The sequence below is a fragment of the Terrapene carolina genome, unplaced genomic scaffold (assembly GCF_002925995.2).
Source record: "Terrapene carolina triunguis isolate 2854851 unplaced genomic scaffold, T_m_triunguis-2.0 Scaffold67, whole genome shotgun sequence".
Classification (NCBI taxonomy): Eukaryota; Metazoa; Chordata; order Testudines; family Emydidae; genus Terrapene; species Terrapene triunguis.
In genome coordinates, this window is record NW_020664418.1 from 47,756,288 (window position 1) to 47,779,563 (window position 23,276).

The 23,276-nt window shown below is 42.6% G+C and overlaps 1 protein-coding gene across 1 annotated transcript in view; it reads left to right on the forward strand.

Annotated features, from left to right (window-relative positions):
* The window catches only part of SMAD6 (SMAD family member 6), a 71,499-nt gene extending 51,120 nt beyond the window's left edge, over nt 1-20,379 (forward strand). The window contains exon 4 of the mRNA XM_024205628.2: nt 19,468-20,379. Within this exon, the coding sequence (XP_024061396.1) occupies nt 19,468-20,009 (542 nt within the window). The 3' untranslated portion in view covers nt 20,010-20,379. The remainder of the gene's footprint in view (nt 1-19,467) is intronic.
* The last annotated feature ends 2,897 nt before the right edge of the window (nt 20,380-23,276 follow it).

The following is a 23,276-nucleotide window of genomic DNA, read 5'->3' on the forward strand; positions in this document are numbered from 1 at the left end:
TCACTGTACGCTTCATGCTTAGGTACTAAAATGCCCATAGTGTATCAAATCAGCCCCCCTGCTCCTTGGAGACACAAAACAAAACATGATTAATGGAGTTACTCTGGATTTGTATGAGTGTAACAGAGCAGAATATGATCCACTGAGTTTGAATTTTCTTTCGTGAGTTGGTTTCTCTCCCATCAATCAAATCATTTGGGGATTGTGTGTGTGTGTGTATTTTGGTATTTTCTTTTGTTTCCACTTAAAAAAAAAAATAGTGGTTTTCAGAACTGAAAACAAATTCCTCGGGGAAGGGTGGGTAGTTGGCATGAGTCACCTTCTTTCTCATGTGTACATGCATGGTTAGGGATTTTGTCAAATGGGAGATTGTTGTGAAAATGCTTTGGGGGATTTATAAAAGCCATGCATTACTGACTTGCTGGGCTGTAATGGATTTCTGCTAGATGCTATGGATTATCTTGAATATACCTGCTCTTTAGATAATTTAATAAATACGTGGGGTCCACTCTCACCAGATGAAAGTATGTGCAACCACAGAGCGGAGTTGCAGCTGCCAATTCCATGTCTGAATTTGTTCCATTACGTTTATCTGATAGACTTCAGTGCATTTATGGGGCCCGTTGTAGTGAGTATGTAAAACATGGTTAAGTTTGTTCCACAACTGTGTTTAACCCACATTAGCAGAAACCATCCAATATGTGCCCTCATGTAGTACAACTGCTCCCTTAGGGTTATTAATTTTCCCTACCCAATGTTGAGTGAGGAGTATTCAACAACACACCTTAAACTACACAATCAGCGCTCCAGTAGAGTATGCAAATGACACAAGATTTATTTCCCACTGATCTTTTCTCTCATAGGGGCCGAATCATGATGCTTTCATAGAGAGAGAGGGATAGTTCAGAGGGGCAGGAGTCTCCAACATGGAACTTTCAGTGAGATGATTATGAATATTCAAAAATAAATACTGATATAGAGCCGAAATCCTGTGGCCCTTAATTCATTGTTTACCCATTGACTTAAGCGGGAGTAAGAGCCCAAGTATTTGGGCCAGGATTAATTCTCAGTGGGGGTAGGCGGAGCAGAGGAGCTGCTGACTGAAAGCAAGGGCTGGAATAGTTATTGAAATGTCTACACATATATAAACAAGCTAGTGATCAGAAAAATGTACCAGTGTGTGTGTGTGTAGATGTGCAGTGGTGCATGGTTGTGTGTGTGTGTGTGTGTGTGTGTGTGTGTGTGTGTTTGGGGGAGTGAGAACACTGGCAGACCCGGGGGAAGAACAGGAATCTTTCCCACATTCTCCATCCAGATCTGGATAGTTTAAAAGTGCTACTGATGCGCTCTAGCCTTAATCCCCACCATTACTCCAGTCCTGTCCCACAGGGCAGAGTTAGCTACCGCTCACAAAGAGCCACTTCCCCAGAATCACTCTTGCAACACACAGACCTCGTCCCATTTTCAGTCAGCCTCTCTCCAAAGGAAAAGAGGGGTAGAACCCATATACGATACAATTATATCTCTGTATTATGCTCAGCTGGCTTCATACACAGAGGGCAAAAATTTGCAGAGGTACAAAGGACAATTAGGTGTCCAATTCACACTGACCCTAACTCCCCTCTCCTCCCAAAGCAAATCAGCAAAACCCCCGACTAGGTTATACAAAATCACATCAGTTGAGCCACAGACCAAATCCTGCAGTGCTTTCTCAAGACCTCAGTGGGAGTGTTACCTGGGGCAGAACCCCACTGGGCTTTGGCCCAGTAGGAACAAAGCTGGAATCTTAATTTCATGTTGCAAACCATGTCGTGTGTTGCTCCCATGTAAGTGTGGGCATTGAAAAAAGCCTGGCTGTTGGATATGGGGCGAGGGGCTGGTTCAGGTGGCCAAGGGCTGGGAGTCACTTGCAAAAGCATCCAGACCTCCTTGGGCAGAGGGAGGCGCACTGTGATGTGGAGCCTGTGTGGGGTACTGAGCATTAGCGTGGTGGGAAGGAAGTAAAAGGGGACCCCATAGAACCCAATTGTGGGGTGTGTGGGGCGATAAAACTTGCACTCCAATTGAAACAGGCACAGAACTGTCCGGGCTGCAGGGCCCCCTCTGAAGGTAATTTCCTTCACACTTTTCTGGGCACGCTTACTTCCTTTCTTGTCCCAAAATGCCAAATCATCCAAGGGAGAAAGAGAAAAGTCCCAGCTCAGCCATCCCATCCAGACCTGGGTCTAAGGGTCCACTTGCCCCATGAACACATGTTACATTACAACTTGTCCGTGCTGCATTAAGGTATTAAATGTGACCTACCCCTTTTATCTTAGTATAGATCACGGGTAGGCAATCTATGGCACGCATGCCGAAGGCGGCACGTGAGCTGATTTTCAGTAACACTCACTGCCCGGGTCCTGGCCACCGGTCCAGGGGGCTCTGCATTTTAATTTAATTTTAAATGAAGCTTCTTAAACATTTTAAAAACCTTATTTACTTTACATACAATAATAGTTTAATTATATATTATAGACTTATAGAAAGGGACCTTCTAAAAACGTTAAAATGTATTACTGGCACGCTAAACCTTCAATTAAAATGAATAAATGAAGACTCGGCACACCACTTCTGAAAGGTTGCCAACCCCTGTTGTAGATGTACCAGAGCAGGGATTGTTGCTTTTACCCTGGGTTTGACGGTGATGCCACACCATCCTTTGGGCCATGAAAGGTGGTAGCGATAAAGGAATGCTTGCCAGCCCTTGAAGGCTGGGCTCAGTTCCACATGCTGCTCAACTCAAAACATTATTCCTCGAGCCAAGGTTTGCACATTCCTCAAGAGCCACGTGGGGTGTCACAGGGTCACCTGACTCAGGAGCAGGACTGTGGCAATGGGGTTGTAGAGAGGAAGCAAAATTATTCAGCCTCAGCCATTTCACAGCCCAGTTGGAGAAAAACACTGGATGGGCTCCTGCTTCCTCGCCCTCTAGGAGCCCCACCAACCTGACATTCCACGGCCTGAGCTTGTTCTCCGGGTCCACGATACGGTTTCCTTAGAGCTTTCATAGTCAGTGGTATTTTCAGTTGTATTGGCGTACAGCCCACAGATGCCTGTCTCCAGAACCCCAGTTTTCTCTCCAGTCTGCTGCTTGCAGCCATGAGCCAAATCCTACCGTCCTCCGTCCATGATGATCAATGTGGTCTCCGTTCTATCAGACTTTTAGCTGCCTCCCACATCCCACAGCAAAAAACAACAACAACAAAAAACCCTGTGAAAACCACTTCAGTGTCAACATGAAGTCCTAGATCAGAATAAGACTGAATGCATTTTTCTCTAAGTAGGAAACAATTCAGTTTGGGAGTTAATTGTGAGCTCCTTTTAAAAAAAGAAAGAAAGAAAGAAAAAGGATATCCATGAAATCATATCTGTATCTAATCAGTGGTTTGGTTTTTCTTTTTAAAGAAGCCTCATTACTAGTTTTCTGGTTTATAGGAAAGCATTCAGAAGCTATTTCACTCACAGCCTACTTTGTATCTGATGTTGTTCAAAAGCTTTTAGGCCTGAATTTTCAAAACTAAGCACTGTGGGATCTCAGCTTTCAGATATCCAGCTGGAGACACCTTAAAGAGCCTGGTTTTCAGAAGGTGCTGGGTGTATGCCTTCGGAAAATCAGATTCTGTTAAGATGTCCCAAAAACGGAGGCACCCAAATCACTCGTCACTTTTGAAAATTTAGACCACCTAGAAATGAGTCTAGTTGTTTGAACTGCCCTTTGACTGGGAGTCTCACAGCTCCTTCTTACCGTGTGTGATTTTACCGCTGAATCTGTTCATAGGCACCGAGTTTGGCAGGAGCTCCCACTCCCTCAGTGTGCAGAAACTTTTGTGACTGGGGAATGGAAGCAAATGTGCACAGATATTTTCACTTAGACAATTACAAGTGTCTTAGTAATGTTGAGGATTACAATGGCCAAAATGGCATGAATAGCTAGTGATTTGATTACTTAGCTAGCATGGCACTTGCAACATTTTCTGGGCACAGTTGTCCTTCGTTGTTCTAAAATGCTTATTGCCCTGTTAGTTATTATCCTAAAACCCTAAAAGTCTGCCACAGGTTTTCCTATCCTCAGCCTGGAGGCAGCATCACATTAGAGGGAATGTGAGTCAGGAGTTCTAACACTGCTTAACATACTTTTAACTTGACCATGGTCAGATGATGTGGTATCAACTGGGGCTTCTTCGGATTACTGCAATATGATTAATACATAATATTGCAATCATAATGATATCAGTGCTGGATGGACATTAGTGTTCCCACAGCTGCTTTATCGCCAGTGGAACTTCATTGGTGGTTGTGCAGCAGCTGGAGGTGTGAAGATTTGAACATTTGTAGTTATGCCTTTACAGCTGCCCGGCACGACAGTCTTACAAAAACTGTGTTGGTAGGCTAGGTCCATATAGAAAACCTTTGTAAAGTGTCCGTTTCTAGTCTGCGCTGGCTGGAAGAGCAGTGTTCATGGTCTGTTAGTGTGAAGCATGCAAGAATGGTGTTTTAACAGCCCCAAATCTCTGTGCTTCAGGTTATCCTCTTGTAAGACGATCGTCCAGTGGTTAAAGCAGCAGTCTGGGAATCGGGAATTCTGCATTCTATTCATGGCTCTGCCATTAACTCATTGTATGGAGTTGGGTAAATCATTTGACTTCTGTCTGCTTTGGTTTCTCCATCTGTAAGATAGTTTTCTTTCAGGGGAGCTGAGTCTTAATTCATGAACCTTTGTAAAGTGCCTTGGGAGCTAGGCCTGAAATGGAAGTGCAAAGGAGCATTATTTCTGTTACTATTAAAAGTGGACCTAATAATTAGTGTTTGTAAAATGCTTTGAAGCTCTCAGATGAAGGTGCTTTACAGGCACAAATTATTATTACATTGTTTTCAGGGTCCGCTGGTTTGGGGAAGCATCCCCATCTCTGCTCGTTGATCAGTTTTATCTCCCCATCTGTCAAGGATTAGTTTTTTTCTCTCAGCATTAAAGTTGGGATTTTTCAATACACTCTGCATTGATCTAACTGAATTGAAGTCAGTGGCAAAACTCCTATTGGTTTCAGTGGGAGCAGAGTTAACCCAGTGGAAATCTCACCTCAACTGTGGGAACTGCATTAGATGGTTAGTACATTGTTGTGTGTCAGAAGGGTGGTTGGGTTTTTTCTTTTTTTCTTTTAATGTTTGAGTCTAAATGTTCTTTCTTGCAACTTGTGGTCACAAGATACGGTTGAGATATTGCAAGGAGCCTAATGTAACTAAAAGGATTTGGCAGGCTGAATTTCAGCCCACCATCCCAGCCAAAGTAGGAAGTGGTTAGGGTGGCCAGGAATTCAGCATGCGTCCCCTAGATTAATTAATAACAAGAGTTGGCTCTGTGCCACCCCAAGCAGCGGAGAGATAAAGCAAACAAAGGATGGTTAACAGTGGGGGGAAGGAAGAGTTTGACTTTGCTGTGGCTAAAAGGGAAACATACAGATGAATGATTTATTATATGAGTTCTCCCAGATCCGCAAGTGTTTTCTGTCTTATGTTTCTGGTAAAGGACTGCAGGCACACTTTTAGGATCTGAGAGTCACAGTTCCCAAGATTTTGGCAGAGGGTTTTTTAAAGAGATTTTGGTGCCACTTCACACTCCCCTGCTCCCTACCTCCAGAGGGTGCTGTGTGCATTGGGTGATTTCTCCATGTAGCGTGTTGTGTCCTGAGAACAAAGCTGAAGGGCACGAGAAAAAAAGCAGAGAAATAAGCTAAATCTTGCCAGAATGAGCCCAGAAGCCTCTGGTAGCTGTAGCCCCCCCAGATTTCTTGGCAAGTTGATTTCTGTAACCTTTTTCTCCTCCTCTCCAACCCCCACTTCCCATTTTCCATCTTATTTCTCTCCCCTCCTCCTGGACTGTAGAAGATTCTTATCTGTTTGGGTCAGGGCTGATTACCCCAGCAAGAGTCCTCTGCCACTAATCGCCAGGACTGGCTGCTTATTCTCTGACATGGAGTACATATCACCCAGTTCTCTTTAGGCCTTGGCTTCATGCCCTCTTGCTTTATCAGAAGAAATGGCCTCGACTGGAGTATTTGCTGAGATCCTGCTGTCGTTGAAGTCAGTGGCAAAACTCCCATTGACTTGTATGGGAGTGGGCACTCTGAGAACAACTGAAAAATAACTGGTAGTGAGGGGTTGGAGCTCCATTTGAGAAGCGCCTGGCAGGGAGTGGAGTAAGGCAGTTGTTCACAGGAGTCAAAGCTGCCAAAGAGGTGCTGCTGTTTCACTACTGTACAGCCAGCCACCTAATGCTGGTCTGAATCTGGGACATTTGCTGGGATTGGAACTGCCCAGGGCTGATTTCCAAAACCTGAAAGAGTCGCCGCCAAATCGGGGCTGATGACAGCTCTGCTGCTTTCATAATTGGCAGCAAATGTAGGTGGTTATATTTTGGGTTCCTTTTTATGACATGTTTATATGACTGTGTTAACTTTACATGCCATGTACAGAGCAGTTACATGTACAGCATAACACACACATGTGCTCCAATGTCATGGATGTGCCTATGAAACTTTTAACCATGAGAAATGGAGATTAAAGGGCCTAAGTTACCTTGAAAAAAAATCACCTTTGTACGGGAAAATACTGTACTCTGTGGAGTTTGCAAGTAATACGTAAAAAGGTCAGTGACATGCTCAGGGTGCAAGTGACTGCCATATTTGGGGTTGGGAAGGAATTTTTTCCTGGGTCAGATTGGCAGGTTTTTTGGGTTTTTTTGCCTTCCTCTGTAGCATGGGGAATGGGTCACTTGCTGGTTTAAACTAGTATAAATGATGGAGTCTCTGTAACTCGAAGTCTTTAAATAATGATGTGAGGACATCAGTAACGCAGCCAGAGGTTAGGGGTCTATTACAGGAGTGGGTGGGCGAGGTTCTGTGGCCTGCGCAGTGCAACAGGTCAGACTAGATCAGTGGTTTTCAACCTGTGGTCCACGGACCTCTGAGGGTCCGCAGACTATGTTTAAGATTTCCAAAGGGGTCAGCACCTCCATCCAAAACTTTTAGTGGTCCACAATTGAAAAAAGATTGAAAACCACTGGACTAGATAATCATGATGATGGTCCCTTCTGGCCTTAAAGTCTACGAGTCTAAAAATAAATACGTTGTTTTCAATTCGTTTGCTTTTTTCATTGTTTCTCCTGTATAGCTAGTTTCTCTCTTGCCAAAGAGACCCTCATAAATATCAACAGGGGAGCAGAAAAAACCTTTATATGATATTTAAGTATAATATTCAGGACACACTATTTAATAGGCAAAGGAATGATGTATCAGAAACCAGTTTCTTGACATTAGTCAGTTTCAAAAAAAATAAAATAAAAAAATCCAAGTTGAGAGGGTCATTTAAATTGGAGTTTTCAGACCAGAACTCAATAGGAACATATGTATTTGAGGGGTGTGAAGGTTTTTCAGGCGCTGATGGTTTTGTGGACTGGTTTCTTTTATGCAGAAAAAGTTGTTGGTATGCTAATGGTGGGTGTTGTCGTTGGTCCCTTGCTCCTGCATGTTGCTTACTGTAGAATCCGGGTCTTAGCTAAGTTGTATTTTAAATTATCTTCAAGGAGGCCAAAAGTCCTGCGATAGAGTAAAATACGACTCAGCACAGCTAAGTGTGATAGAATCTGGCCTTTATTGATTGGGAAGTTATTTAAAGAAATAAGATGACTGCATGGCTTGCGGGGTTGGTAATTGTATTGGAATCTTTGGCCGCAAAATCACTCATTCAGATAAACAGGTCAATTCATGATGGAAAGCCTGGGCTCTGTGACAGTTTCTCAGAGGCTTTCATGAGATGGTGAGTTATTGGTCTTGGTCCAGGCTGGGACTTTCCAGGGTCCTGGGGGAGTTACACACCCCAGGCCCAGATCAGCCAAAGTATTTAGGCACCAGGGGAGTGAGATGCCCAAATACCTGGGAGGCCCAGTTCCCATGGAAAATCAGCAGGAGCTGGGAGCGTATTTCCTATGGCCCCTTAGAAAAATCACAGTCCTCGCTATTTGGCTCCACCTTGCTCAAACCAACAGCGTGGCTGCCGCTATTTGTTGCTGTGGCTATCAATTTCCTGAGAGGAACCAAGGAATGCCTGGACACGGTGGACGGCCAATGAGTTCCCTTGTTGTCGAACAAACAAGGGGGACTCTCACATCTCACATTTTTTCTGTCCTACTTTGGATTTTTCTGCAGAAGGGATAAACACTAAGAATTGAATCCTGACACTGGGCTGTTTTATGCTGTCTTCCAGCCCTGAAGACACTTACTTCGGTGCCACATTGAAGAGAATCAATGAAAGAAATTGCGCTTATTGAGGGGAACTTTTTGTTTTTCAGTTCCTCCACAAAATGACGAAATGTTGGACTCTGAAAGAGCTCCAGAGCTCTCCTGTGAGGGGATAACTCACATTTTGCAGAGCATCTGCCTTCCCTAGGATTGGTGGCTTATTTTCCTAAATTTTAGAACTGAACGAAAAATGTCAGTTACGGTGCTTGAGAACGGATAGAACAGGAACCAGTGGCCCTGAAGATATCTCAAAGAATTGGCCTCCAGAAATAAGCAATTTTAGTAGTGACATTTTAACTGAAAAAAGCTGCCATCTGTCACAAATCAGTATCTCTGCACCTCAGAAAAGCAGATATAAATGCTTGTAAGAAAACAGTGGAAAATGAGAGCATTTGGGATTATCATGTTCTATTCCGTATACATGATCACATATATAATTTCTCCACAGGCAGAAAATCTACACAAGTTTCTTTATGTTGGAGCTTAATGTAGTGTAGTGGTTGGGTTTTTGTTTTGTTTTGTTTTTCGTTTCTTTTTTAGTGATCCATTCCAGCTGAAACTTGTAAGGCTGAAGTATGTTAAGTATATTGGCTTAACAAAAACGATTGTGAGCATTGCTGGGGCAGATTGACAATTAATTGTATTTTGTAGGGCCATAAAAATTCCATTTCTGCTGTGGAAAGTTTTAACCTCTTCACTACCCTGGAACTTGTTTCAAAGAACATTAACAGGGTTCATTTCCGCTGATGGCTCCCGCGTGGTCTGTAACAATATTTTTTTGGAATATGAACATTTTCTTTTTGCTGCACTGTCTAGCTGGATCTTGCTTAGGAAATTATTCACAGACAACATTTTTTTTCTAAAATTATCTCAGTTCTATGCTTTCTTATAATATGTAGTGTTTATTTTGAAGCAAAAGGTAAGATATTACTGAAAATAAAAGGAAGATTATATATATAAAGAAGGTTAAAAGTAGAATGGAATGCCTCCTGCAAGCTTCTCCATGGAGAAAGGATGTTGCTGCACAGAACAACTTGGACCTTAAGCACATGCTTTATTGAATAGGGATGGCTTAAAGCAGGGATCGGCAACCTTTGGCCCGCGGCCCGCCAGGGAAAGCCGCTGGCAGGCCGGTTTGTTTACCTGCAGCGTCTGCAGGTTTGGCCAATCGCAGCTCCCACTGGCCGTGGGAAGGGCGGCCAGCACGTCCCTCGGCCCGTGCCGCTTCCCGCAGCCCCCATTTGCCTGGAGCGGCGAACCGCGGCCAGTGGGAGCTGCGATCAGCCGAACCAGCAGATGCTGCAGGTAAACAAACCGGCCTGGCCCGCCATCGGCTTTTCCTGGTGGACCGCTTGCCAAAGGTTGCCGATCCCTGGCTTATATGCCTATAGTCAAACACTGCTAAATTGGGGCCTAAATTCAAACATTAAAGTGTGAGGCAGCGATATTTTAATCGTGCGTGTTGTATAATATCTAGTGATTTTTGTGTGTTTTCTGGAAAAATTTTGTAAAATTTGATGGACAATTCCGTCGTGCTTTTAAAAGGTAGCATGGAACAGCCAGCAAGGACATTTTTGGTTAGCATTTTGTTTACAAGAAACATTTTATTAGTGAAGTGCTTTGAACTTTACTTACATTTAAAGTGCTGTCAGCTCACAAACCGTCACAACCTCAAGTTATGTTTTCTTTACTTTGAGACCCCACAGAGAGAGAGAGAATTTCCTTTTGGATGTGTCTGCTGTGAGGTACAGCTTCACCAGGGGAAATGGTGACGCGAAGGAACAAGACCGCAAGTAAACAGGAGCCAGAGTTCCAGTGTATACATCTGATCGATAAAGCCGGCTTTGATGGCAGAGAGAGCTCTGACGCCAGCCGAAATGTGGCTGTCAGAAGTTGTAGCTGCCTACAGTGATAGTCGTTAAAAATGTGGCCTGTACCACCATTGAGGAAGGCAGTATAGGGCTAACACACGTCTCTTTTTGAACAAGCATGGCTCTGTCCAAAAATCCCTCCTGATCTTGTTGTCAGCACAGAAAGGGCAGCGTGCAAAAGGGGGGGGCGGGGAATCGGCTATTTATTTAAATGGCAGGGATATGACATTCTGTCCCTTGCCCCTGCTGTCTGGTGAGTGGTAGAGCCTAATGGCTGGAGGCGAAACTAATACTTGGCAGTGGATAAGACACAGAGCAGGCTCTCTTGTAATAGAGGCTGGCTAAAGTGCTTGCTTTATGTCAGGGTTGCCAGATGAGTTCATCTTTTCAGGATTTGTTTGAATACGCTGAGAGATAAAAGAATAAAAACCAATCCACCTCTGCACAGGCAGCCACTTTGTTTAGCTGGGGAGACTGCAGAAAGTGAGGCTGCGGACGGGGCACATAAAGAGACCCTTTAGAAAGCTTTCCGGAGGCACAGCCTTTTCATTTGAACCTTTTAACTGTCTCCTTTCAGTGTGTTTTATTTGCCTTTGGGCCCTAAATGAGTTCCCTTTTCAGCTGTTGCATGGCTTTTAAAAGCCATTATTAGGCCACTCACCCCCAAAGAAAAGTGGGATTGCAGGGGAGACTTTTAGCTGCCTTGGCCGTCCAAACACGGTTAACTAAAACTAACATCCGTCTCTGCTCTAAACATAGGAGATGTTTCACATACTTTTTCATTGCTTACCTCCCTCCTTTTTGGATATCCTTGAAAGGAACTGAAATGAGGGAAAAAGAGATGAAGTGTGTTGGCTGGTTGTTTTGGATTAGAGATATTGAGTGGGTGTGTGGATGGATGTGTGTGTACACACCCGTATGGGGGTAATTGATTCTCAAGTCTCGTCTGGAAGTTCTTTTAATAAAGGCATCTAATCTGCCTTCATCAACGGTGATGTAATGATTGATTAGGAATATACTAGTTTGAAAAAAAGTCCCTTGTTTACTCTACTCCAGGCAGGGAAGAGGAATTCCTATCAAATTATTGCATATTCTTGGAAAGTATGCATACTATCGGGGACACTAACAGCCTGCTATTAGAGCTGGAAATTGATGTAGAGCGTATGCTGCATTCCTTCATTGTTGGTTTTATTGGACAGAAGGCAGAGCGATTTGCAGTAAAGAATGGAAAACACCTATTAAAAATGTCTAATGCTGGCTGTTCTAAAGAATTTTACTTTTAACTCAGTGCAAAATCAAATGTTGAAGTTATCCTCTCTTTAGTTTGTAGGGAAATTTAGGGTTAAGTGGTAATTTCTGAAAAATATAATAACAAAAACTACTTACCTAATGGGCAAACAGGGCTTTGCAAAGGTTCTGAGGTTAAACAGATGCAGAACTCCGTAATTGCTACCAGGCTCCAGACCTTACAGATGAAAAGCCACAAACTTTACTGTAGCTCAATCTATTGGTATGACTAAGACAATGTGGGACAACAAAACTTAACAGTTGGTGTGGGGAGGGGATCAGGTACATTGGGCATCTCAGATACATGATATTCTAGGGGAAAGATGATCTAGAAAGCTAGCAAAAAGATACCATTTTTCTGCACAGCAAATGATGTTTGTTTACACTGTACACCATGGAAGATTTAATTACAAATGAAATTTAGCTGCTCAATACCTGCTTTCTGTTCTTTCTACTATAGTTCTGTCTAGTCATCCTCTGCTCTCCTCATAAAGTTTAAGCATTTCAATAGAAATATATAACTCTTTGTTTTAGTATTTTATAAAGAAGAAAATGGGCATGCAGACCTGGAACAAAATCTTATTCTCACTGAATGGTAATAGACAGGGGGAAATTGCAATATAAGGCCAGGTTGGTTATACTCATTCCAAACTCCTTGAATTCAGTGGGTTGTACAGACAAAACTGCGGACAGAATTTGATTTGGCTGATAGTGTTTTGGAAATCCTTGATTGGATGAGACTTCAGTCCGTACAGATTTATGTTAATATCACTGACTATATTAATGCATTTTTGCAAATACTGCAGTAATACTGCGAAGAGGTTCAGAAACTTCTTTTTAACCAGTTCCTGAAGTCTTAAAATTACTGTTCTTCATTCTGATTAGAGATTTGTGAAGTTGAAGAACTTGCTATGTCGTATTTGGATCTAAACTGGTCTCTTTATGAGTCAAAATTAACTTTGAATATTCTTCCCTTACTCACTCTCCTAAAACTGCATGTTCCCATGACTAGTGCCTGGCAAGTGATCATGACATGTTTTGGGAAGAGCAGAGTCCAGTTGACAGTGTTTATTGATGTGCTTGGATATATGTTCATCACAGAACTGTGGATGAAGTCATTACTCTTCCAGAGTAAGCATGCTGATCATTTAACTCCCCCGTAAGCCATGGGCTGTACGTTCTTTCGAGATGGTAAAGGAGATAAAGGCTTTTGGTCAAAGGGTTAAAGAAAAAAAATCTTCAGTGTTTACAAATTCATTGTGCTGTGAACAGTCTGGAGAACTTGGAATGGATCTTTATGATATAGTGACTCACTGAGCTGTTTCCAGCCCTGTAGGAAGATGGAAGGGAAATTTGCCGGAGTTGGGATTCATTTTTTGCTTTGGAGCCCAAAGCAAACAGGTTGTAAGGGTGCTTTTGTTTATGTAGGTCAGTGCGATGTGTCGAGCCAAAGGGCTAAGTTATGTGATTGTGCTGGATGTTACTTCCCTAGAATAATTTTCTTAGTTGAACAGGAACTTTAACTTCCGCCCAAAGGTTTGACAATTAACTGTATTCAGTTTGACACAGCCTCTCCATGCTAACGCTCAGTGTGTCAGAAGGCAAGTGGCAGATCTTTTATAGCTGGGCCTATTAATATCTGACGTTGGACTTAAAAATTGTAGTGTAAGATGGGATATGCCGTTTGGGGTTTGTGAGATGGTGGAAGGCTAACCTTGTGACTGGCTGTGAGCTAGTCAAGAGCTGAATAAACCTCTCTCTTATCGCTGGGTGTGTGCATGTGAAGAATGGCAGGGGATACAGTTTTAAAGACGTCATCTGTGATGTATAGAAGAAAAATGTGGGTATGACTTCAATGTGAGAACAAAAGACTCCCATTTTCTCAGTCTAGCCTATGTAACTTGCTGATTTTCTGGATTCAGGCTGAGATTTTCAAAGGCACCTACTTAAGCAACTAACTCCCAGACAGTTTCTGTGGGATTTGGGCACCGAACGCCCTGATGCCATTTTAAAAACTGCAGCCCCAACATTACCCTCTCTCTAGTTATTCCATCATGCAGCTGTTTGTCTTTTGACAGTGATTCTTATTGTGAAAAGAAAAAAGATCGATAAGCAGTCGCTTAAACTTATATTGTCATTTTCATTGTGACTGTAGTTCTGCTCGTTCCACTGCTGGATCGAAACCTTTTCATAATGATAGGTGATGTACTTGTTTTTAAAGTAGAGGTGCCATAAAGTTGGACTAAATTTTCCATCAGATTGCTGCTAAATTCCTGTCTGAATTAAGTGGCTTTTGAAAGACTGACAAGGGAGGTGACACACCCCAAGGGATGGGTCAGTGGTTAAGGAGTAGCGTACGAATGGGGAGATCTGAGTTTAAGCTTCTACCACAGATTTCCTGGCTGAGTTTGGGCAGGGAGCTTAGCCTCTCTGCAGCCAGCTATAAGAAAGGAGGGTAATAGTATTTCCCCAACTTGTATTGTGAGGCTAAATACATTAAAGATTGGGAGGTGCTCAGTTACCTTAGTAATAGGGCCTATAAAAATATGTAAGATAGAAATTCAACGTTGGTTGTAAGACTCTTGTGTCAAGCGGTACACAAAGGAAGGCTCAATGTGCTTGGGTGCTGTTTTCAGAGCGCTGCTATTCTGTGCTTCTTACATTCGTTATTAGGGACCTAATTCACAGCTAACTTGAACACAATTCAAGGCATCGTAATCCATAGTACGTATTCAGAAGCATTGTATATTGTGCCGAAGATCAAGCACCGTTCAGAAAGGCCCTTCTTCAGCCTGGGCACTCATTTTCTCAGGCTGGACAGTGGACGTTCCAAACAGGAAGCACAAAAGGTATTTCCAGCACAAACAGGAGAGCGCTTTTAATACTCGTTCCCCTTTTAATTGCTTCAACAAGGAATGGGCCAGCCTGCAAGGAACGGCGGCTTGCATTAACTTCTAGCCTGACCTCCCCTGGTGCTAATTATGGATCTAAAAAAATAAAAACTGAATCAGTACTAGCACATGCTCTCATTTATTTTACTTATTGGCATTTCTAAGGGGTCCGTCGCCATAGTAACCCAGTGCCATACAAATATTCGTGAACTCCTGCTCAGAACCCCATGTAAATATTAACATCCCCATTTCACAAGGGGCTGGAGGCACAAAGGGTCAGATTTTTAAAGGTATTTCGGCACCTATCTGTAGAAATACCCTTATGAATCGGCCCAGAAGTGACTGGCCCAATCAGTAACAGCAGAACAGCTCCGTTGACTTCAGGAAAGCTACTGTGACAGGTGTACATTGGTGTAACAGAGCTGGATTTGGTATGCCATTTGTTACAAAGAAAGATTTTGGTGGAATTTGGGCTCCTGAGTGCAGAAGCTAAATATCAAAGGTAGCTCAGGAATGGAGACGTGTTAGTGAGAAATGGGTGTATTTATTGCTAAACTCACGAATGTCTTATTTTCTGTATATATAATACCCTATATCAACAAAATTAACTTTCCATTGGCGGTATTTCCCTCCTGTCCCTCCCCTTTTCCCCCATCGCCGGTTTAAAGATTCTGAGTGTTACTGGATGGGCGTTGGGGTGGAGAAAAGGGGAAGCTGCAGTGAATCCAGTGTGTGTTTACTGCTCAACCATCCCACTTGGCCTAAATGTAACTCCATCCCCACCCTCACTCCCAGGGAAGCCAGAGTTCTCCTGCAGTATGTATAGGAACACAGTGCTTACGCCAATGCACAACAACTTTGAGCTTTCTACAGCAACTTCCTTTGTCTCGTTGTTTTGGATTTTTAGCCACAGAGCTGGGATTAGGAGATCGAGATATGTGCTGCCCCTTTCTTTTGTCCTTGCAGCATGTGAAAGTGATACCTGTCTGAACATCTGTGTATATTTTATGCAAAATTCACCTATGAACTTGTGAGTAAGACATAACCAACAGTGGTTTTTGAGTTAACCTTTCTGTTTTCCCTTTGTTGGCCAGGCCGTAGTACACAGTGGAGCTGGGGACTTCTGTTTCCTTGCAGATTCACCAAGTCTCACTGATAGAATCAAATAAATCTTCAAAACAAAGGCCGTTAGGAAAAGACTAAAAGAGCTACATCTGTATAAATTGGCAAAGGGCTTGTCTGCACACACAAACTGTAAGGCTTTAACAGTATAGTTAAAGTAGCCCAACCCACCTAGTGTGGATCCAAGGGAAGGGGGGAAATATACTGTATTGGTATAAGGCACCTTCATACCAGTATAACTATGTCCACACTGGGGGATGTGCCAATTTAACTACTTGAGTAGAGAATCACACCCCTAACTGAAATTGTTAGGGATACAGACCAGGTCACAGAAATGGTTCACAGGGTAGTGCAGGTGGTAACGAGATAAAGAGAAAGTATTTAGGGTGGTACAAGGAATATCACTCGGAGTAACAGGGCAAAAGTAAGAAGGAAGAAATTAAGGCTGAATATTAGGGAAAACTTCCTGACAGATCTATTAGACTGTGTAGTGATCTCCCTGGGGTTGGGGGGGGACCCCGTTGCTAGGGGCTGTACAAACTGGAGTAGAAAACGTACTGTTGAGAGTAGTCATGGGAGCTGGATTAACTAATAGGCCTTATGCATCTTCTGTTTCTAAGATCCTGGGAAGAAGAATCTCGTCTGAAGTACATCGCCTGTGTAATATAGGAGTAAATTCAGCCCCAGGATCCTACCTTGTCTTTCATCCAAAATTTTAGTAGCTTGCTTATCAAAGGCACTCGGACTAATTTTTGTGTGTAAGTGTTAGAGCTACTGAGGGTGCAGCTTCTAAGAAATCCTGTTTACAACCAGAGCAGTCATGGAGCCAAACGATGCTTTTAGCCCTGCCTAGCCTTTTATGGAGGAAGCTGGAAAACAGGTTTCAAAAGCTGGAGGACTCTGAGGGTGAACTCCATGCCACATTGACGTCAACAGGAGTTTTGCCCTTTACTTCAATGGGGCCAGGATGTTGCCCTGAATTTTTGGTAGTTGCTGAGCACTGGCTCGCTCCTTTGTATAAGCCACCTTAAGCAACAGGGAATCATCTAGCAGGTCTCGTTCCCCACAATGAAAATGCCTTCAAACCTCCGGGTGGGGACTCTGTAGAAACAGGGCTGGAGCTTCTGCCTGGCAGGCATTCACATGGATGCGTGAGTGTGTTGGGTCTGGGAGATTCTATATACAGATGTATGGGGGATGGGGAGAGCCGTTCTCATACTTCCGTTGAGGTTGGTGCGTGTGACGGCTCACGAGCGTCCACATAAAGGGGCATTCCCCGTCCTTGTCTTGCAGCAGTCAGTGCTTGCAGCCAGATTTTTGCCAGGCTGCTCTATGTTTAGAGGTGGAAAAGCCCAATTACCTACCATTTTTCTCCTCCTTCCCGCTTCCCCCCCATTAAAGTTGTATAGTTACAACTCAAGTTAAACTCTAACAAAGCAGCTTAATTCAAAGACTGTTAATGGGAAGGAAAGCCCATTCCACTCCAGTGTAATTTGAGAATGAAAAGAAATGGGGCTGTAGGCCTGTGCTTTAAATCCAGTGCCTTAATAGAGTCTCTGAAGCAAAATAATGGCATCACCCTGTGTGTGAGTTAATCAGACTTGATGGCATGAAGGCAGAGAGGTCAACAGGCCACGGTCTTGTGATATATTGTCAGGGAGCTTAATGCAGGGTATAGAACAAGGCCGGCTCAAAGCACAGCTCCTTGCCGGGTTTATAGCTCTGGGACCCTTGCCCAGAACAAGAATGTTAGGCGTATTTTATACAGAAGTGGCCAACTTAGATTGGTTATGAAAAGACCAGTCCCCACATGCAGTAACAAATGAAGTAATTGTTTTCTTTAATTTTTTGTTTGCTTATTTATTTAAGCATGGCACTTGTAGCTAAACATAGTTTTGCCAACAAAGTAAACCATTTAGGACTAAACAAATCTGAAGCAGAAAAATCTTACTCCAGAGTTAACCTCCCTCAAAAAAGAGCTTTGTATCGGTGAAGGAAAGTATGCATAGCTCACTCCTCTGATGGGGTTAATCTGTGCACTTCATTAGTATTTGGAATGCCGAGAGAACTCTGACGTGGAGCACGTACGCTGTATATCAGTAGTAGCTGGAAGATCTAAGCTAACGCTAATTGAAATGTAGCTGACTCAAATAGAATGGAGAATATGGATGAAGAATCTCTGTTTATTATACGGTCACCCTTGAAATCACCGAGTGGATTTTTGGAAAATAGCCTGTAAGCATCAGGATTACGTGTTTGGAAAGAGCCTGTTTCACCTTTTAGGGCCCCTTTTAGAGATGTGAATTCCTGTACAGTTTCTAGAGGCACTGTAAATAGTGATAAGCATGAACTTTAAAGGCGCCTCCAGCTGTCCCAATACCTCCATTCTTCATTCAACATGGCTCAGAGAAGGAAGAGGCCTTCCTGTTGGTCAGGAAGATGAGTAATTCAATGTTATATACAAATATTTGTATAGTTTTATGGAAAATATTATACCCTTGGCATGAAAGGGTGCCTCACATTTCTTGTTCTCACTAGTGATACCAGAGCCTTTGTCAAAGATTGTTAGCTAGGAGAAATCTTCCAGAATATACTTGCATTCAAATCCTTTACCTTGACAGGTAATAACATTTCATGGGTATATCCATGCATTACATGTCAATATGAGTTTGCCTTTGAAAACCAAGGTACATTAGTTTATATGTTCAGTTGACTATGAAAGTGAAGGCCTGGCTGAAGTAACTTCTGTTTTCAAAAGTGAGTTGGAAGAAATTTCACAGATATTTTGTGTCCTTTAGTCTCCGAGATTGTCAAAGGGGAATATTAATGTTTAAGTTAATATGGGAGTTTATTCCCTGGTATTCTGATAAAATACTTCCCCCCTCCTCTGACATCAGGTGTAACATGAAGGAACTTGCTGTGGTTCTGTTGGTACTTGAGGAAAAGTGCAGTTGGCCAGCAGATATGTGTGATACTAAAGTCTGAAACCATGCACTTGAGTCACGAGAGCTGTAGGACCTGTGACCATCCTCACCTTTAACATTGAAAAGCAAACCATGGAGGCTATAGATCCCAGGCTCCGGTGTCCCAAGACAGAGCACTGCATGCTGAGACTTTTGGTTTCCTTGACCCCTACCTATATGTTAAAGAGGAAGATCTCTACTGTCTGCTAGGTTTCCTCTTCCTCCAAAAAATTTAAGGGGCTGTTAATGTCACTAATCCGGAAAAAGTTCCTAACTGTCAGAGTGGTTAAACACTGGAATAAATTGCCTAGGGAGGTTGTGGAATCTCCATCTCTGGAGTTATTTAAGAGTAGGTTAGATAAATCAGAGATGGTCTAGACAGTATTTGGTCCTGCCATGAGGGCAGGGGACTGGACTCGATGACCTCTCGAGGTCCCTTCCAGTCCTAGAATCTATGAATCTGAGTTAATATGACTCTCCTGACTCCGTGTTGCAGGATCAGCCCCCTAAGTTGTAATCAGTGCTACTAACCAGCTAAGAGTTTGCACCGTCCTGTTACATTTTTATTTTGTTTCTCCCGACCCACCACCCAGTCTGGCCTTCTTGGTTTGTATCATCCTCCTGCTAGGTCTTGTCTTTTGGACTGTAAATTCTTTGGGGGCAGAGCCTGTTGTTTATATGTCTGTATAGCACCTATCACAATAAGTTTGCTTGTGGCCTTTAGGTGCTATCACAATACAAAGGTTAAAGTGTAATATGTGGGATCTGCGGGACCCTGACAAGTTGCTGGAATGGCTCACAGCTTAGACCGTTTGGATGGCCCTGATCTAGGCACAGAGGGTCTGCTGTGGGATTGACTTAGCTAGGGGTTTCTTTCCTGGTGTCATTTTCAAGCGATAGTAATTATTAAATGGGTTATTTATTCGTGTGTGGCTTGAAATAGGTCAATGCTATATCCGCAACCTTGAATGTGTCTTTGCTTTTTCCCCCCCCACAGATGCCAGTATGTCGCCTGATGCCATTAAGCAGAGCCACTGGTGTAATGTTGCCTACTGGGAACATCGGACTCGTGTGGGACGCCTCTACACGGTGTATGAACAGTCTGTCAGTATATTTTATGACCTACCTCAAGGAAATGGCTTCTGCCTCGGACAGCTAAACCTGGAAAATAGGAGTGAGACGGTTAGAAGGACTCGAAGTAAAATCGGCTATGGGATTTTACTTAGCAAAGAACCGGATGGTGTGTGGGCCTACAATCGCAGTGAGCATCCTATCTTTGTCAACTCCCCAACACTGGACATTCCCAATTGTAGGACTTTAATAGTACGCAAAGTGATGCCTGGCTATTCGATAAAGGTATTTGATTACGAGAAGTCTTGCCTCTTACAACACGCCACGGATCTGGATTATGCAGATGGGCCCTACGACCCAAACAGCGTTCGGATAAGCTTTGCTAAAGGATGGGGGCCATGTTATTCGAGACAGTTCATCACGTCATGTCCTTGTTGGTTGGAGATATTACTCAGCAACAATAGATAACAATCAGCCTCTGCCGAAAGAAAGGAAAAAAAAAAAAGAGCGAGAGAGAGCGAGAAACACAGACTATTCCAAATATCATCTACCTAGATTTAATATAAAGTTTTATATATTATATGAAAATATATATTATACTTGTAATTATGGAGTCATTTTTACAATGTAATTATTTATGTATGGTGCAATGTGTATATGGACAAAAAAAGGAAAATGCACTTTGGCTTATATAATTCTTACAATACGGATTTAAAAAAATTATACAGCAAAAATAGGAGAAAGCCCTAATTTTGATGTATGGTTTTTTGAAATATTATTAATACCAGACAAAAAGCTAATACCAGTCACTCATTGATAATAAAGTATTCGCATTATAGGGGGGGTTTATTGTCTTTTTTTTTTCCCCAAAAGGGGGAAGAACAGTTATTTTTCTGTCTTTAAATAAAGTTCTGAGCAGTCTCTCCTCAGGCATTCTGGAGTCAATTTAGATTTTCCAGAGTGAAGATTGCAGCCTCGAATCCATGCCAATTCATTTTTAAAAAATCAACTCCTTTCTGACTAGAGGGCTCCAGTTGTCTCCAGTGCTTCATACATGAAGGGAGGCCAAGATCAAGGGGGTGGAAAAAAGGATTAAAGAAAATCTGTTTAGAAATGTAGTTGTGTGTGCTGGTCTGTATTCCAGTTGGTAAAACAAGTATGCTGGTTGGGATGTAGTGAAGTGTGTATGTGCGTACACACACATTTAGCAAATTAATGGGTGACAGGATTGATGGAAAGGACAGAATACAATCGGGGGCCTGATCCTAAAAGACTAAGTCCACTGGGATCAGTTTGCAGTATCAAGGCCTTGTAGCTATTCAGTCTCTCTCCAGTTCTTAGTGGAGAAGCCCAAGATTTTAAAAAGCGACTGGCAGTTTTGGGTGCCTCCATTTTGGAATGCACAACCTGATATACCTTGAAGCAGCCTGAATTTCAGAAGGCTGGCGACGGGGGATGGATCACTTGATGATTACCTGTTCTGTTCATTCCCTCTGGGGCACCTGGCATTGGCCACTGTTGGAAGACAGGATACTGGGCTAGATGGACCATTGGTCTGACCCAGCATGGCCGTTCTTATGTTCTTAAAGTGCTTGAGCACCCTTTTGAGAACATCATATGCCTTTTAAGTGTCTCAGATCAGGCACCCAAAAATGGAGGCACCCAAGATCTCCAGTCACTTTTGAAACACTGTTGAGGCATTTTGGCCCCATGGTGTTGGGAAGCTTGCACTGCCACTCTTCTAGTCTATATCTCAGCCACTAAGCTAAGACTGCAGAGCATTGTTGTAATCACATTTGGATTGTGAGGTGCAGTTGTGATCAGAAAAGTGACTGAATAAAAGACCCTTTCTGCCTTAGCAGATCTGCACCCTTTGTGAATTCAGGGTAAAATCTGCTTACTTTTTTGATGAAAGATATGATTTTCCTACCTTTTATTCCTGTTAGCACTCCCAACCCACCCAGCTGTGGGAGAATGTTGGGAGTTTTCTGGCTCCTGCATTGTTAGCAGTACAGTTGATAATTGCATTGTTCATTTCTAATGTGGCTACCTCTTGCCATTTTATTTTGAGTCTCCCTGTATTTGTTTTCATAAATCCCCAGTTTCTGAAGTCTTGTGTGATTAGGTGAGAATTTCAGCTTTCATTTAAAAAAGTCCGTTTCTAGCCCTCATAGTTGCAGAGAAAAGCCCGAAAAATTAATAAACTAGAAGGCACATCAAAAGAACACCAAATTTATTATTTTTTAAAAAATCTTAGAGCTTAAGTCAATGTCATGATTTTAGGGGACCCGATTCATTATTTTTTGTAGCAATAATGAGTGAGGATGCACAAGCCAGGCAGAGTACTGCTCAGTTCTCAAATCCCAGGGTGAGTTTACAAGGCTGCCATAATAACATAAGGGCGACCATACTGGGCCAGACCAATGGTCCATTTAGCCCAGTTTCCTGTCTTCCGACTGTGGCCGGTGACAGATGCTTCAGAGGGACTGAACAGAACAGGCCCATTTATCAAGTGATCCATCCCCTATTGTCCAGTCCCAGCTTCTGGCAGTCAGAGATTTAGGGACAACCCAGAGCATGAAGTTGCATCCCTGACCACCTCAGCTAATAGGTATGGATGGACCTATCCTCAGTGAACTTATCCAATTCTTTTTTGAATCCAGTTATACTTTTGGCCTTTACAACATCCCCTGGTAACGAGTTCCACAGGTTGACTGCGTTGTGCGAAGAAGGACTCCCTTATGTTTGTTTTAAACCTGCAGCCTACTAATTTCATTGGATGACCTCTGGTTCTTGTTTTATGGGAAGGAGTATATAAAATTTCCGTATTCATTTTCTACACACCACTCATCATATTATCGACCTCCTTGGTCTCCCTCCTTAAATCATCTCTAAGATGAACAGTCCAAGTCTTTTTAATCTCTCTTCATGTGCAAGCTGTTCTGTACCCCTAATCATTTTTGTTGCCTTTGTATCTTTTTTGCTATGAGTCGGCCAGAACTGCATCAAGGTCTGGGCGTACCACATATTTATATCCTGGCGTTATGATATTTGGGCAGTTAGAAAAAAAAATCTTCTCACTTGTAAAATAAGCAAACTTGACTGGGAAGTCAGTGAGCCACAAGCGTGGAATGCCACGGTGCCATTTTCACAGTCACTTTTCAAACTATAATCATGCTTTAAATGATTTTTAATGGGGACCAGATTGGTTGATGTCATGCAGCATAAATATTAATATTTTACATCATTATTTTTCTGTTTATTTTATAACTGTTGTTGTCGGGATGGTATCAAAACATGTAATCATCATTTAAAGCCAGTTCTTGAGCTATTGTACTGATCTTTTTCTTTTTGCCTAGTTTTGTTGCTTAAGGCCATACCAGCTACATTACAGGCTACATCTGGCACATGCAGTATTTTAAAAGGCCACTTTCATATCGTGTCACTTCTTAAAAAAAGAACAGTTCTCCCTCATTCCATTTCTGATAGTAACTTTGATTATTTAACTTACAAAAAAAAAAAGTCTAATTTACTGTTCACCATTTATGATATTTACCTTTTTCAAAGTTCTTTTTGCCTTCTTCATAGTTAAAGTCCAAATCCCACTGAAATTCAATGAGAGTTGGAAACTGAATGCCTCTGCCCATTTGAAAAACTCCAGCCTTCATGCATTTTAGTCTGTCTGAGCAATGAAAAAAGAGCGGTTTGTTTCATTTTCTAATTCACATGTACTGG